Source organism: Haematobia irritans, chromosome 3 (assembly GCF_050003625.1).
Source record: "Haematobia irritans isolate KBUSLIRL chromosome 3, ASM5000362v1, whole genome shotgun sequence".
Classification (NCBI taxonomy): Eukaryota; Metazoa; Arthropoda; class Insecta; order Diptera; family Muscidae; genus Haematobia; species Haematobia irritans.
This window is the reverse complement of record NC_134399.1, coordinates 14228576-14245708: the sequence shown is the minus strand read 5'-3', so window position 1 is coordinate 14245708 and position 17133 is coordinate 14228576. Positions and strand designations below refer to the sequence as shown.

Sequence of the window (17133 nt, the reverse complement as noted above, 5' to 3'; positions counted from 1 at the left end):
TTTTATTTCTATAGAACATGTTCTGCAAAGAAGAAAAGTATGTACTTTTATTTCCATAGACAATTTTGTCAAAATTTTATTTATCTAGAAATTTTTGTCAAAATTTTATTTCTATAGAATTTTATAAAATTTTTATTTTTATAGATAATTTTTGCAAAATTTTATTTCTATGGTTAATTTTTGCAAAATGTTATTTCTATATATAATTATACGCTTCACCACTACTGTGGTACAGAGTTTTACATGGGCTCAAAGACAATCGCTATTGATTGTGAAAAAAAATCGGTTCAGATTTAGAAATAGCTGCCATATATATTTATCACCGATCTGGTCATAATTAACGTATTTATCAACGTATTTTCTCAAAATTTCGGGCAGCCAAATATTTTGGGGTTTTCGTAAGATTTGCAAAATATCAGCAAAATCGGTTCAGATTTAGATATAGCTCCCATATATATCTCTCGTCCGATTTCGACTAATATGGCCACAAAAGCCAGAGGTTTGACCTGATTTGCTTCAAATTTTGCACAAGGAGTACGTTTAATAGTATCGTTAAGCGTGCCAAATTTGGTTCAAATCGGTTCAGATTTTGATATAGCTCCCATATATATCTTTCATCCGATTTGCACTTATATGACTTCAAAAGCCAGAATTTTGGCCTGAGTTGCTTTAAATTTTGCATAAGGAGTACGTTTAATAGTATCGTCAAGTGACCACGGAGGCCAAAATTATTCTCCCATTTACGTTGTTTTGCTGAGATAGCAGGATTATTATTCTAACTATGCATGTCAAATTTGGTCAAAATAGGTTCATATTTAGATATAGATCCCATATATATGTACGCCAGAGTAGGGGAAATATGGTAGAATGTTTCAAAAATTGTAAATATTACTCAAATTGTTCTATATCTCGAATACAAATGTATTGCCCATGATTTATCGGGCTCTTTTGCATCAAATTTGCTCTAGCTTTATATTTTCCATATTTATACCCTGCTCCACACTGTGGAACAGGGTATTATAAGTTAGTGCATATGTTTGCAACACCCAGAAGGAGACGAGATAGACACATGGTGTCTTTGGCAAAAATGCTCAGGGTGGGTTCCTGAGTCGATATAGCGATGTCCGTCTGTCCGTCTGTCCGTCTGTCCGTGAACACATTTTTGTAATCAAAGTCTAGGTCGCAGTTTTAGTCCAATCGACTTCAAATTTGGCACAAGTATGTGTTTTGGCTCAGAATAGATCCCTATTGATTTTGGAAGAAATCGGTTCAGATTTAGATATAGCTCCCATATATATATTTCGCCCGATATGGACTTATATGGCCCCAGAAGCCAGATTTTTACCCTAATTTGCTTAAAATTTTGCACAAAAAGAACAACTAGTACTATAGTCAAGTGTGCCAAATTTTATTGAAATCGGTTCAGATTTAGATATAGCTCCCATATATATCTTTCGCCCGATATGGACTAATATGGTCCTAAAAGCTAAAGTTTTGACCCAATTTGGTTGAAATTTTGCACAGGGAGTAGATTTAGCATTCTAGCTATGCGTGCCAAATTTCATTGAAATCGGTTCAGATTTATATATAGCTCCCATATATAGCTTTCGCCCGATTTACACTCATATGACCACAGAGGCCAATTTTTTGCTTCGATTTAGTTGAAATTTTGCACAAGGAGTAGATTTAGCATTGTAGCTATGTGTGCCAAATTTGGTTGAAATCGGTTCAGATTTAGATATAGCTCCCATATATATCTTTCGCCCGATATGCACTTATATGGACCCAGAAGACAGAGTTTTGTCCCGATTAGCTTGAAATTTTGCACAAGGAGCACAATTGGTAGTATAGTCATGTGTGCCAAATTTGATTGAAATCGGTTCAGATTTAGATATAGCTTCCATATATATTTTTCGCCCGATATGGACTTATATGGCCCAGAAGCCTGAGTTTTTGGCCCAATTTGGTTGAAATTTTGCACAGGGAGTAGATTTAGCATTCTAGCTATGCGTGCCAAATTTGGTTGAAATCGGTTAAGATTTAGATATAGCTCCCATATATATGTTTTTCTGATTTAGACAAAAATGGTCAAAATACCAACATTTTCCTTGTAAAATCGCCACTGCTTAGTCGAAAAGTTGTAAAACTCACTCTAATTTTCCTAAACTTGTAATACATATATATCGAGCGATAAATCATAAATAAACTTTTGCGAAGTTTCCTTAAAATTGCTTCAGATTTAAATGTTTCCCATATTTTTTTTACTAAAATTGTGTTCCACCCTAGTGCATTAGCCGACTTAAATTTTGAGTCTATAGATTTGTAGAAGTTTATCAAATTCTGTCCAGATCGAGTGATATTTAAATGTATGTATTTGGGACAAACGTTTATATATAGCACCCAACACATTTGACGGATGTGATATGGTATCGAAAATTTAGATCTACAAAGTGGTGCAGGGTATAATATAGTCGGCCCCGCCCGACTATAGACTTTCCTTACTTGTTTTTTACTAACATCGTGTTTCATCCCAGGGTGTTAGCCGATTTAAGTTTAATTCTAGCCTAGAAGTACAAAAAATTGTCTCCAAATCGTTTCAGATATAAATATTTGTATATGGGAATATAAACCTTGATAATAACTCCAAACGAATTTGAAGGAGTTGGAGGAGATGGTAACACAAATTTTCGCCTACATAATGGTGAATGGTATAATATAGTCGGCCCCGCCCGACTTTAGACTTTACTTACTTGTTTTTAGCAAAATTTTATTTCTATAGAAAAATTTGTCAAAATTTTATATGTGGCAACCGTGATAGCGATCGCAATATGTGATTTAAAATAAATGCTATAGACTTACTTACCATTTCAATATCTTTGATCGCCAGCGAACTTCAGATGATGATGATGATGATGATCAAGACTCCTATTCCAAAGGATAGTTATTTCAGCTAGGCTAGGTTATAGTTGAGGTCTTTGATAACGTTGATAACTCCGGTAGCAATGATAGAAGGTTGAGTTATTAGACACTTGGGTCCACTGCATACATAAACATTATGTTTGCTATGTGTGATATTAGTACACACACATACAAACGTAGAAAGGAGCCCAACGTCTTCTTCCCAATGTTGCCGATTGAAATACAAAATTTATACGACAATTGCTACATTTACTGCTTAGTATTAATCGCCGTTGTTGTCATCGAATAATACCAATGAAAATCAACTAAACCTACGACCACACCAAAAAAAAAGAACATAAAAAAGAGAATCTATTAATATTTAGAAGTTAACCTTTTAGCCTCTTTTTTCTTTGCTACTGTACATTTCTTTCGAAATAATTATACGAAAACAAGAATGAATACCAACAACAACAAGAACGCCGATGAGAAGAAGAAGAAGAAGACGGCGACGACGACAACGAATAACACACAACCTATAACGGTCACTCAGTCTACACTTAAGAACGTATCGGTAAAATAGACTACTCTTTCCCATAATAACGAGTAATGTATGTACGTACGTATGTATGTATGTAATAGCGTATGTCCACACGTAATTACGTATGAATATAGATGGGGCGGTTCGATGGGTTGGTAGGAACTTTTCAGAGGGACTACAATAACAAATAACGCAACCGCGTTTTCATCAAATGGCAAATTATAATGAAGCGACCATATAATAACCCCGACGACTGAATGACAGCCTACTTAACTTTAAGTTAAATAACAACAACAATTCGAAGGCAAAATAGTTCAAAACTAAAATTATTTTAATCGAAAAATAATCCGTAATGGTTTTCATAGTTAAGCAGTTGCATTTATTTTGCATATTCATATTATAGCAATGTGGTTCGATTTACTCAAAAGGGCTGTGTTATAAAAAATCTAACCGAATCTATTTAATTCTACAATTTTAAGAGGAGATGGGGGATTTTTAGATTGATTAGATGAAAAACGCTACATACATTTTTTTTCTGATTCGATCACGAAATTAATTGATCCAATTAATTTTTTAATTGAAATGTCTTCAATCACGAAAATCATAGTATCAATGACAATTTTAATTGGACATATAAAAAACTTGATTAAAAAATTAGTTGATTGCAAACCTCAATTAATTTTTTCATTAAAACGTATATATTTTCAATTAATTTCTTAACTGTTTAGTATTTTTGGTTTGATTAAAAAATTGATTGTTTGAAAAATTGATTGTTTTCATTAAAACGTATCTATTTTCAATTAATTTCTTAACTGTTTAATATTTTTGGTTTGAAAAAAAAAATGGATTGTTTGAAATACATTTTAGTTAAAAATTAGGTTGTTAGTGCCTTCATTTTTTTTTTGTATTTATTTTCATAATTTATTATGATTTTAAATAAACTAATAATAATAATAATTTAGTTAAAAATTTGAAAAGTATCCATTGCTTTTTTAATTCACTTAGTCTTCTGAGTTTGATTAAAAAAATTAATTGATACAATAATTTTTTAATTGAAAATTTTTAAAATTTTCCATTATTGACTTAATTAACCTAATTTTTCTATCTTGATTAAAAAGTTAATTGTATCAATTAATTTACTAATTGAAAAAAAATTTTCAATTTCAATCAACTTTTTAATTGGAAATATTTTGGTGATATTTTTTTCTTCGTATGATTAGTTTATAAAATACTTGAGACATACTTAAAAAAAAGGAAATTTCATTGAAAATTTCGAAAACATTTTTTTTTTAACTAAAAACAAATATTTTTTGCAATAAAAATAAGTTAAATTTCGGGTTAGTTTAACTACGGGATTTTTTTTTCGGTGTATGTTTGTCATCCTAAAAAATGGTCCTTGGAGAAATTTACATGGTGAGGTAATGCCCGTTTCTAGCTTTTCAAGATATATCCCAGCAAACACAAGCGTCGCCAAAAAGGTAGTGAAAATGTTATTTTTGGATGCCCGAAGTGGTGCAAAATTGGCGCAGAAGCGATGGATTTAACATGGGCTTGTCATAGGACGGATGTCCACCATTTCAACACCCGTTGCACTGAATTTGCATCACTTCTTAAGGTGTGATTCGATTTCAGTGGTTTGGATGTGAATTAAAAAATTTTTGATATTTTGCCAAAAAAAAAAATATTTTTTTTTGGTTTTTAATGCATTCTAACGCTTGTCTGAAACGTTTGACCTCAAATATTTAAAAAAAATCGCAATTTGTCTAGATCAGAGATGGTCTGTATCAAACTTTTTTAGGTTTGCGACTGTCGCAAAGTTGTAAACGTCGTAAACGTCACATACGCGTCGTAAATGTAGAAAAAGTAACAAAAGTCGCAAACTGAAAATACTTTAGTCGCGTCGGCTAGGCAGCGAATTCGATGATATCCAAGACGATAGGTGCGAAGAAGTTTCAATTCTTAGGAATGTTCACAATTTTCGGTTTTAGTCCCCACATTTTCCCTATTGCTTTTTGCACGAGTACAGGGTAACCGTGGATTTCCTCGTCCTTTCTTAGCTTTAAGTTCAGTCTCCTGTCCAATATAACTCCAAGGTATTTTACACACTCACTAACGGGAATTTCGATACCACCTAAGAAAATAGGCTTGACCATGGGAAACTTTCACAAATTTCTGCAGAAACTCACAGCAAATGCTGTCAAACTAAATTAAAAAATGTTCAGGATTTCTTCTATTCAAAATTTGGTTTTCTACAGTAGGTTTACGACTTTTGCGACATACGTATTATACCGTCGCAAACGTATGTCGCAAAAGTCACAGTTTGTGACAGGCCAACCCTGGTCTAGATTAGATTTAGCTTTTATCGACAAAGTTTTAATTATTTGTATCATTTTATTAATTCTTACTCTCTTTTAACACATTTGAAACAAAAAAAGTTAAAATTATTCATTAACAATTTGAAAAAATGTGAGTTATAAAAATTGAATTAAAAGAACTTCCCAGCAAAAACTCCTATTACCAGGTATGAGTACAAGTATGCCTGCGCCAAATTGGTAACAACTTCCTCGTACATATATCAGTAGTAATACTTTTACACGGGCATGACATTGGAGGAAAGTACTTCCGTGCAAGCATATCAGCAGTCGAAAGTAAAGGGTGATTCTTTTGAGGTTAGGATTTTCATGCATTAGTATTTGACAGATCACGTGGGATTTCAGACATGGTGTCAAAGAGAAAGATGCTCAGTATGCTTTGACATTTCATCATGAATAGACTTACGATCTGCCACAACGTCGAATTTTCAGTGAATGGGCCCTAGAAAAGTTGGCAGAAAATCCGCTTTTTTATCGACAAATTTTGTTCAGCGATGAGGCTCATTTCTGGTTGAATGGCTACGTAAATAAGCAAAATTGCCGCATTTGGAGTGAAGAGCAACCAGAAGCCGTTCAAGAACTGCCCATGCATCCCGAAAAATGCACTGTTTGGTGTGGTTTGTACGCTGGTGGAATCATTGGACCGTATTTTTTCAAAGATGCTGTTGGACGCAACGTTACGGTGAATGGCGATCGCTATCGTTCGATGCTAACAAACTTTTTGTTGCCAAAAATGGAAGAACTGAACTTGGTTGACATGTGGTTTCAACAAGATGGCGCTACATGCCACACAGCTCGCGATTCTATGGCCATTTTGAGGGAAAACTTCGGAGAACAATTCATCTCAAGAAATGGACCGGTAAGTTGGCCACCAAGATCATGCGATTTGACGCCTTTAGACTATTTTTTGTGGGGCTACGTCAAGTCTAAAGTCTACAGAAATAAGCCAGCAACTATTCCAGCTTTGGAAGACAACATTTCCGAAGAAATTCGGGCTATTCCGGCCGAAATGCTCGAAAAAGTTGCCCAAAATTGGACTTTCCGAATGGACCACCTAAGACGCAGCCGCGGTCAACATTTAAATGAAATTATCTTCAAAAAGTAAATGTCATGGCCAATCTAACGTTTCAAATAAAGAACCGATGAGATTTTGCAAATTTTATGCGTTTTTTTTTTTTTAAAAAGTTATCAAGCTCTTAACAAATCACCCTTTACTTCTTCGCAAGCATACCAGCTCTCCAAAAATAATATCTTTACCATAAAGATACCCAAAAAGTGCGAACTCTCCCCTGTTGTTTTGTAAGTCATCACACTATACCACGCTCCACGGCATGGATCTATTCAATGATGTTATTTTCTAATATAAATTATGTACTATACAACTTTAGAAAACAAAGGTATATTTTATTGGCAATTTTTTCTGAAATGTAATTTGGCACTACTTTTCGCTACTATTAACGGTGCCCACTGTAGAGCCGAACCCGGACCTCAAGATATGATTTTGATTACCGGTATTAATAGAAAGAATCACTTTTTGCCTACACAGGTAAGTTATTATTTTTAAATCCCAGGTAATACCGCAAGTAGTAACTTTTTGATTACCGGTATTACTGAAAGAATCACTAGTGCTTACCCAGTTTTTGCTGGGTTCCTGTGTAGTTAAAATAAAGAACATCTTTGGGATGATATTTTTGAAGTGCTTTTAAAGTTGTGCCTTTGGAACAATTTTCAAATTTTTTTGCTGGGTTATTAATGTGATCAAATACACATTTTTTAATTATTGCCGACAGCTCTTAGCGTTTGACCACACTGTAAGATTATTTTACAAACACAGATTTTTCGTACTTAAACCCCCTTTGACTTTTCTTCTCTCACAGATAAGCTACGCTCATAGGAATTTCTCTGGGTATGTTCCAAGGATGCGGCTACCTACGTATACCCACTTTGGTTAATTGCCATTAAGTATATTCACCTATTTATACTTAATGGAAATTAACCGTATTGAAATTCTAAAAAATATTAGAGATTCCTTTGACTTTTCTCCTCTCACAGATTAGCTACGCCCATGAGGTTTTCACTGGAGGATGCTCAACGGTGGGGGCTACGTAGGTATACCCACTTAGGTTCGTTGCCGTCGGGTGCAAATAGGCGAAAATCGGTATCGAAATTCTGGCAAAAATTAATGGGCCCCTTTCTTGAAATTTTAATAAGCTACGGTTATGAAAATTAAAGTGGAGTTTTCTCTTCGATCTTCGACTTACTACTCATTTCGAAATTTGGAGGAAAAAGTATTCGTAATGTATTAAAAACGGACTTAAAATTTGTGTAATCCTCTCCTCCCCTAGATTTATCCTCTTACATATGACCTACGCCCATGGGCTTTGCACTGGGAGATTCTCCCCAGTTGAGGTTACCAACTTATATTAGTTCGTTGCCGTCCATCAGGTATGTTTTTAGGTATGTTTTTGATGTTTAACTCCCACAAGATTAATTTATATGCAAAACAATTTATTGACTGTTTATCGAATGAATTTATATGGTAAAAGTAGGCTTGAAGTTTTCTTTAGCTTTTTTGCATATGGGGGGTAAAGGTTTAAATAAAATTAAAATAATTTAGTCAAATGGCAACTAATGAAGGAGAATTTGTTTTTTATTATTTTAATTTGTTTAAATTTATATATATTTTTTTGTGTTATTAGCTTAATTGTTATTAAATTCGCATAGATTTTTTTAAATATTTTTTTAATAATCCTGGGATTGTAGTTAAATCAAATGAAATGAATTTTTTACTCCCTTAAAAAAAGTTTGAGTGGAGAAAAGAGTTGCTTTACTTGCATGGAAGTGGCCAGTTACCGAATTGGTTTTCTCCGGTGAAATGCAATTTAAAATTGACCAGTTTGTGAACAAAAAAGGTTCGGGTTTACTTTCTAAAGAGGTCGGCTGAAAATGTACACCTTCGATTCGCCACCAGACGACGAACGCCTCCGACAGAACTCAGCACACGTCAACCATGAATGGCTTTAAAATTAAGTTCCTCGCTTTATTCCTACTTCATACTGGCCACCATAATCTGCGGACCTTAAACCACACACATCTCCAATTACGCTCCTATTGTGTACTATTGATATACAATCCATCTGAGGTATTGGAAATTTAATTTTTATACCCTCCACCATAGGATGGGGGTATATTAACTTTGTCATTCCGTTTGTAACACATCGAAATATTGCTCTAAGACCCCATAAAGTATATATATTCTGGGTCGTGGTGAAATTCTGAGTCGATCTAAGCATGTCCGTCCGTCCGTCCGTCTGTCCGTCTGTCCGGCTGTCCGTCCGTCTGTGGAAATCACGCTAACTTCCGAACGAAACTAGCTATCGACTTGAAACTTGGCACAAGTAGTTGTTATTGATGTAGGTCGGATGGTATTGAAAATGGGCCATATCGGCCCACGTTTACGTATAGCCCCCATATAAACCGGTCCCCAAATTTGGCTTGCGGAGCCTTCCGGAGCAGCAAAATTCATCCGATCCGGTTGAAATTTGGTACGTGGTCTAAGTATACGGTCTCTAACAACCATGCAAAAATTGGTCCATATCGGTCCATAATTATATATAGCCCCCATATAAACCGATCCCCAGATTTGACCTCCGGAGCCTCTTGGAGGGGCAAAATTCATCCGATCCGGTTGAAATTTGGTACCTGATGTTAGTATACGGTCTCTAACAACCATGCAAAAATTGGTCCATATCGGTCCATAAATATATATAGCTCCCATATAAACCGACCCCCAGATTTGACCTCCGGAGCCTCTTGGAGGAGCAAACTTCATCCTACCCGATTGAAATTTGGTACCTGATGTTAGTATATGGTCTCTAACAACCATGCAAAAACTGGTCCATATCGGTCCATAATTATATATAGCTCCCATATAAACCGATCCCCAGATTTGACCTCCGGAGCCTCTTGGAGGGGCAAAATTCATCCGATCCGTTTGAAATTAGGTACCTGATGTTAGCATACGGTCTCTAACAAGCATGCAAAAATTGGTCCATATCGGTCCATAATTATATATAGCTCCCATATAAACCGATCCCCAGATTTGAACTCTGGAGCCTCTTGGATGAGCAAAATTCATCCGATCCAATTGAAATTTGGTACGTGGTGTTAGTATATGGTCTCTAACAACCATGCAAAAATTGGTCTATATCGGTCCATAATTATATATAGCTCCCATATAAACCGATCCCCAGATTTGACCTCCGGAGCCTCTTGGAGGAGCAAAAGTCATCCGATGCGGTTGAAATTTGGTACATTTCGTTAGTATATGGCCTCTAACAGCCATGTAAAAATTGTCAAATTTTATTACTATAGAAAGTTTTGTCAAAATTTCATTTCTATAGAAAGTTTTGTAAAAAGTTTATTTCTATAGCAATGTTTGTCAACATTTTATTTCCATAGAAAATTTTGTCAAAATTTTATTTCTATAGAAAATTTTGTAAAACAATTATTTCTGTAGAAAATTTTGTCAACATTTTATTCCTATAGACAATTTTGTCAACATTTTATTTCTATAGAACATTTTGTCAACATTTTATTTCTATAGAAAATTTTGTCAACATTTTATTTCTATAGAAAATTTTGTCAAAATTTTATTGCTATAGAAAATTTTGTCAACATTTTACTTCCATAGAATATTTTGTCAACATTTTATTTCTATAGAAAATTTTGTCAAGTTTTTATTTCTATAGAAAATTTGGTCAAAATTTTATTTCTATAGAAAATTTTGTCAAACTGAATTATATACGTATTTAATCGGCCTTTTTTTTTGTTTAATATATACCCCTTATGGACTAACTTACAATTTAGAAGACAGTGTTAAAAAGTTTTACGATACCTTGCCATCGGCAAGTGTTATCGCAACCCAAGTAATTCGATTGTGGATGACAGCATTTAGTAGAAGTTCCTACGCAATCCATGGTGGAGGGTACATAAGATTCGGCCTGGCCGAACTTACGGCCGTATATACTTGTTTTGTTTTAGGATTTTTGCTTTACAATTTGCAAAGTCAATGGATTTTAATTCCATGCCATGATTTCAATATTGACTATTAACTTTGACAGATATACGCAATTTACTTTTTATTAACTGACTGTTAAAACTTAGTGAGCTACATGAAAATGCCCGTGTTTATTGTTAACCCTTATACTACGTTGGGTATTAGGTCGTATTTTTCATCACCGAATTTCTTAATTTTGGATTATAATTAAAAGTTCTTACTACTCAGCATGAATTCAGCATATGTTACCAATTAATGCACTGAGTGATAGAAATTGTTAATTATATTCGAACAGTAAGATATGCGGTGTTGAAAAATACGATTTGGGTCATCAAATGACCCCAACGTAGTATAAGGGTTAATAAAGTTACATTTACTCATTCATATATTAGACATCTTTTAGTATTTCTTTTGCCATTAACCCTCTGTTTACCAACAAATCGATTGATAACTTCGTGACAAAATATACGTACACAATCCCGGGGTGTATGATCTAAATGGGATCCCACACGCACATTGCGGAGTGAGTATATGAGCAAATTAAAATGGAGGGGACAAATTAAAGCACAAAAAATTTCCAGGCATGATACGGAGAACTCCATTTCTTGTTCTCAACTAACCTACCGTAACTTAGTTTTTGTCAGAAAAAAGAGATATATGTTAATCTTATCAAAAAGGTTTGAGGGGAATATGATCTCTGTAAAGTTATCCCATTGTCCCCATCTCATATAATGTACCCTCCTTACACAATGTAATCATTAACATTATACGGTTTACATTCATAAATGACATGGATTTTGTCTTCTGCGACTATCTGTATACTAATGTATGTGTGAGCGTGTGCGTGGGCATGTGGGAAATATGAATGATTTTCTGCAGGGAGAGAAATAAGCAGATGTTCAGCCGAAAGTGAGTCTGTTCACTTGTCTATTACAAAGCACATGTGCCAAAAACATGGTTGTATTTTTCTCATCGTCATATTGTTCTTCTTCTTTCTCATATATAGTTTTTTGCACAAACAAATTTGCAAAATGACAATAAAAAAACATTTTACAAAAATTAAATGATAGTGCGGCTAATATTATTATGATTATTATATAGTTTTCTGCAATTTGTTGTTGTTGTTGTTCTTGTTTTCACTAGAATAAAAGTTGCATGCTATTGTTTGTGTGAGACAACTGTCAGAGCATCACCGTTAGATACAATCTTTTATACATATGAATGTGAGAGTAAGAGAGAGTATGAATTTTTAGAGATGAATAATATTTACGTTTGTTTTTTTTTTAATTTCTTGGCATTTAGTCCTCCTACGGCTGTAAGGGGTTGGACCGGCGGGTACTTGATATATGGATTTTGTTATTATTATATTGAATTTAAGTACAATGATGTTGAGTATAGCTCATAGCCGAGTTTGTTCTTTGCCATTTTTTAATGAATTAAATTATAGAGAGCATAAAACACATGTATTGTATATGTACATATATAGAGAGGGAGGCAGGAAAAAAGATTGTCAGACTTTTTGTTGGTTTTTGATGAGATTGCGTTTTTTGTTATATTTTTCCTTGTTATTATTGTTGTTGTTGTTGATGGCGTTTTTTAGATGGATGTTTTATTCGTAGCTGTATTTTTTTTTGTAGTTATTGATCACGTTCTGATAATGCAATTCAGCCACGGCTGCTGGGACTAGATGAGTTACAAGTTAGATTTATTGTTGTGTTTTTTTTTTCTTTCTTTTTTAATCACACATAACATTTGCGTGTGATTTTTTCTCTTTTCACTTAAGGGTTTATGGCATTTTATATTTCTTTTAATTTTTTTATGTTTCGTTTTCTCCTCTTATATTATTTTTATATATCCCCTCTCCGGCATCAATGCGGTTTTGTGTTATTGTTTTGTTATTTTCAGTATGATTTTAAGGAACCGCGCGCTTGTTCTTCTCAACGATCTTTTCTATTTTTGAAACAAAAAAAATGCGATTTCCTAACTTAAAAACAGATACGTAACGATCGTTAGCTCACATATCTATCGACTGTGACTGGCTATGAAACCATCGTTGTCGTTTACCACTACTTTTGCTAGAAAGAGCTACTACTACTACTACCACTACCATCTACCGTTGTCCACACACTAATACAATCGATGCTCACCGATCAACGCCTGCCGCAGTGCGGTGTTATTTTGTTCTCTTCTAGTGTTTTCAGCCCCTGTGTGTGTGCGCGCGCCTTACGAAAAACGAAAAGAAAAGTTGGGGGCAACAGCAGCAGCAGCAACAACCTAGAGTAAAGTGTATATTTTTGAAAATATAACTACACCAACAGCAGCAGCAACAGTTCTACAGCTATAGCGCACAAAATAAATGTATCCCAAAAATAACCCCCTGCACATTAATTTCCTTCGGTTGTAGCTCTTAGTCGTTGTTCGTAGTAGTCTACTTGGCGCACAGTGGTGAATGTGGGGATTATGTTAATTTAGTTCATAGGTCCCCACCAATGGTAGTGAGCTTATTTTACATGATATCGCAAAAGCTTATACCATCACTGCAATTAAAAATTACAATAAAATAAAAATTAAGGACAGCATTTCCGAAAAAAATAAAATAAAAAGAAATGAAAGTATACAATATGTATTTGTTTTCAATTTTTTTCATGAAATCTGGGATATGGGATATTTTTCATGAAATCTGGGATATGCATTTTAGAAATTCCTACATTGTCCATAATAAAAATAATAAATCAATTTAATAAAAATTTAAAATTGGCTTGCTTCCCCAAAATATCTTTATTTAATCAAAACCACTTCTTTGATACAGAATCAAAAAAAAAAAAAAAATCAAATGAAAAGAAAGTTTTAAATTTTTCGCATGAAATCTTGGATGCGTATTTTGCAAATTCCTATATTGTCCATAAGACAATATAAATAAATTAAATTAAAATAAATTTAATACAAATTTAAAATCGACTTGCTTCCTCAAAATATATTTATTTTTATCAAAACCATGCCTTTGATCCAGATTCAATAACAATCATTTCAAATTAAGTTTAAAATCTTTGCATCCAAGCCAACTTCCTTTGGGAGAGTAAAAAATCAGCGTGTGTGTTTGGATGAAATTCATGTCATGGATTCCTGAATTGACTCTTCCATATGCCATCTTGGGAAAATACTTAATTTTCATTCCTAAAAAGAAGCCTTTTTGAAGTTCGACTTGTTTTATATATTCAGTCGATCAATATATAATTTGGCGTCCAATAAAAAAAAAATAAGAACAAACTCCAAATTTGTCACTTTAATGGGAAGAAACGTTGTTGTTTTTTAATAAAATATGCCTCACAAACTTTTAATTGCCTCAAATTGTCTTAGTTCCACTGTACATTGTGCTCTTTCATTGTTGTCTGGTTAGAATATTTTTTTGTAGTCTTAATGTTTTTGTGTTCTTACGATTTCAGTTTGTTTCAATATTCTACTTTTATTTTTCTGTCGTTGGTGTTGCTGTTTTGTTGTTATTTTAATTTTATTCTGGTGTTCATTATGAAATATACACACATGGATGTATGATTGTGCACATACCGACAATCCTACAAACAAATAAACATACATCGATTTAATATACATATGGTAAATGTACAAACATACCAAACGGATGGGGTTTACTAATATTGTGATTGTTGTTGTTGCTATGATGTATTTTAAAAATAGTATTACAAACATTTTGTTTCAACATCCGAATTGGATTCAGAATCATCATTGCCATACCATATCATACCAACCAACCATTGAAACAACCAGCAAAAATAATAAGCAACAACCATGCCCCATACTATCCATATCAGCATCATCTTGGTGTTCGCCTTTCTTAACCCACACACACACACAGAAACACTCTTCTTACTCCTCTTCCTCTCCCTGACATGTGTTTGTATGTTTGTATGAATCGTCGTCTACTTATAATACCATCCATAAAATAATGTTCTATACTAAAAACAAAGCATACCACCAACCATCCATAACCAAGAAGATCCCATATGCCCATACGATGATCGTTGATCGTTAAAATGTACATTCATACATGACGTCTCCGCTGCTGCGGCTGACAATACCAGCCAGCCTGCCAGCTCATCAACAGGCAGCACTGCCAGCCCCCAATGCCATAAATACCGTTACTCTCCCTTACGAAGCTACCCAGCTACTCGTATACTCATCGTCCCCAAAATTATACACAGTCATTGTTTGTTAGCTCGCTCTCTCTCTAGTGTTTGGGTCCCCCCACACTCACCCTGACATATGCAATGTATGCTCTTATTTCAGTTTGAGCACCGTTATATACACCTATACAGTCGTTAGCTCTTTAGAATGATATTTTATAGATTTGTAATGTTGAAGAGTGTCATCAGTTGCATAGTTTGTCTACTCTGTAATAATAGTGTGTAGACTATGGCTAGCACATTGTGATGTATGAACGATATGGGCCCATACGACCTGGTGTTCAAAGGGATTTGCATTTTACAATAGAGCGCAAAGGTATTTGTATGTACTTGGAGGGAGATTTGAAAATGTATGCAATGTAAACGTTATTCTATATTTGTTAATTAGAATTTAGTTCAAATTATATTAATACTACAATTTAGATGAAAAATTTACTTTAAATAATTTCCAATTAAATTAATTGGAGTCTATTTAATAGTTTTAATATTATTTTAAATTAATCTTATTAATTTTAACTTTATAAAATTTAATTGGATTCAGTTTCAAATAAATATTAATTATTGTATTGATTTAATTTAATTCAAATTATATTAAATTAATTCTATTATTTATTTCGTCTTAATATAATTAAATAGGATTCAGTTTAAATTAAATATTAATTAATTTATTGATTTAATTTAATTCAAATTATATTAATAATACAATTTAGATAAAAAAAATTAAAATCTAATAACTCAACATTAAGTTAATTTAATTCACTTTAATTTATTTCAATATTATTTAAATTAATCTCATTTATTTTAGTTTATGTAATTGTAATTTAGTTGAAATCAGTTTAAATTAAACTTTAATTCAATTTATTAAAGCTAAGTGATATACAAATTGGAGGACAAAATAAGCCGAGTACTAGCTTAGGTATATATAAGCAGACATACATGAGCCATGGAAAGCTACCACGGTTGCCACAGATGGTAGAATTCTAGCAAAAATGGTAGATTTTTTACTGTATGGAAGATTGGTGGTATTTTTAATGTTTTGGTAGATTTTGCAAAATATTCCACCTCAATTAAGAGGTACTTGAAGTTTTATAGAAAAAAATGTTAACCAAATTTTCTATAAAAATTATGGCCAAATTTTCTATTGAAAACAAATTCTGGCAATCGTGAAAGCTACTCGGCATAACCTAGGTATGTATACGATTTGTAAGAAATGCGATATACGCTTTGAAGCTATAAATAAATTAGAAATGCTAGAGAACATTATCACAGGTGCATACACTAGCACCTATCACTGATATAAAAAGACACACTCATCTAGTGGATAGGTCACACATGTTGAATACTTTTACATTTAACTGTGCTACATAGGCAATTTAACACCATATGTGTGCAAGTGCTTGAGCAAAAGTCAGAATCGACAATAAAAGGCGAAGTAATAGTGAATACATCGTCGTAAAAAGTGTGTAGCTGTAATAATGAAACTATAAGGTGAACAATGACATAAATAAGATCCCCGTAGTGTGGCAGACAAAATAATAAAGGAAATCTGTAACAGCAATGGATAACGCCTGAGAGTACCATGCATGCATCTTGTTCTAAGAAGAGAGTAACTTAAATAAAATCTGAGAAAATATCTGTATATTGCTCTTGACACTCTCGAATATTCACATTCAAAAATGTGTGTACGTGTGTACGTGTGTTTGTGTGTATATTTGGTATTGCATACGACGATGTTTCGATGGAACATCATTCTTGTTACGATTTTGAAATTTCAACTTGGTATTAAAATAGCCAAACAAAATAAAAGAAAGAAGATTTTCGAAACGATTCTCTATAACTGTAATTTACAATTGAATACAAATATATTTTTAATAATACACACGCACTCATACTTATTTTAATATTTCTTACATACGATCGTCATCGTATTTTGGATTATGTGGAGGATGTAGTTTTTTTTAATGTTCCTAATTTGATTTACCAACGAATATGCAGCGTAAGATTATCCAAGCAAATCAAATGTAAAGCAATGCAAGTATGGTTAACTAAGGAAATATGGAAGAA

General features: G+C 33.4%; 2 protein-coding genes across 4 annotated transcripts in view; one reads left to right on the top strand and one right to left on the bottom strand.

The window, feature by feature from the left end:
- The window catches only part of meso18E, a 140386-nt gene that overhangs the window by 15000 nt on the left and 108253 nt on the right, over positions 1–17133 (bottom strand). The window contains exons 1-2 of one of the 3 annotated variants that reach the window (XM_075300417.1): positions 12141–12974; positions 2864–3230 (exon numbers count right to left, since the gene is read on the bottom strand). In XM_075300417.1, coding sequence (XP_075156532.1) covers positions 2864–2866 — 3 coding nt within the window. In that variant the 5' untranslated portion in view covers positions 2867–3230; positions 12141–12974. Of the gene's footprint in view, positions 1–2863; positions 3231–12140; positions 12975–17133 lie in introns of those variants that run through there. The other 2 variants (XM_075300419.1, XM_075300418.1) reach the window with 2 other exon arrangements.
- The window catches only part of LOC142229835 (solute carrier family 7 member 14), a 126309-nt gene that overhangs the window by 17527 nt on the left and 91649 nt on the right, over positions 1–17133 (top strand). The window lies entirely within an intron of this gene.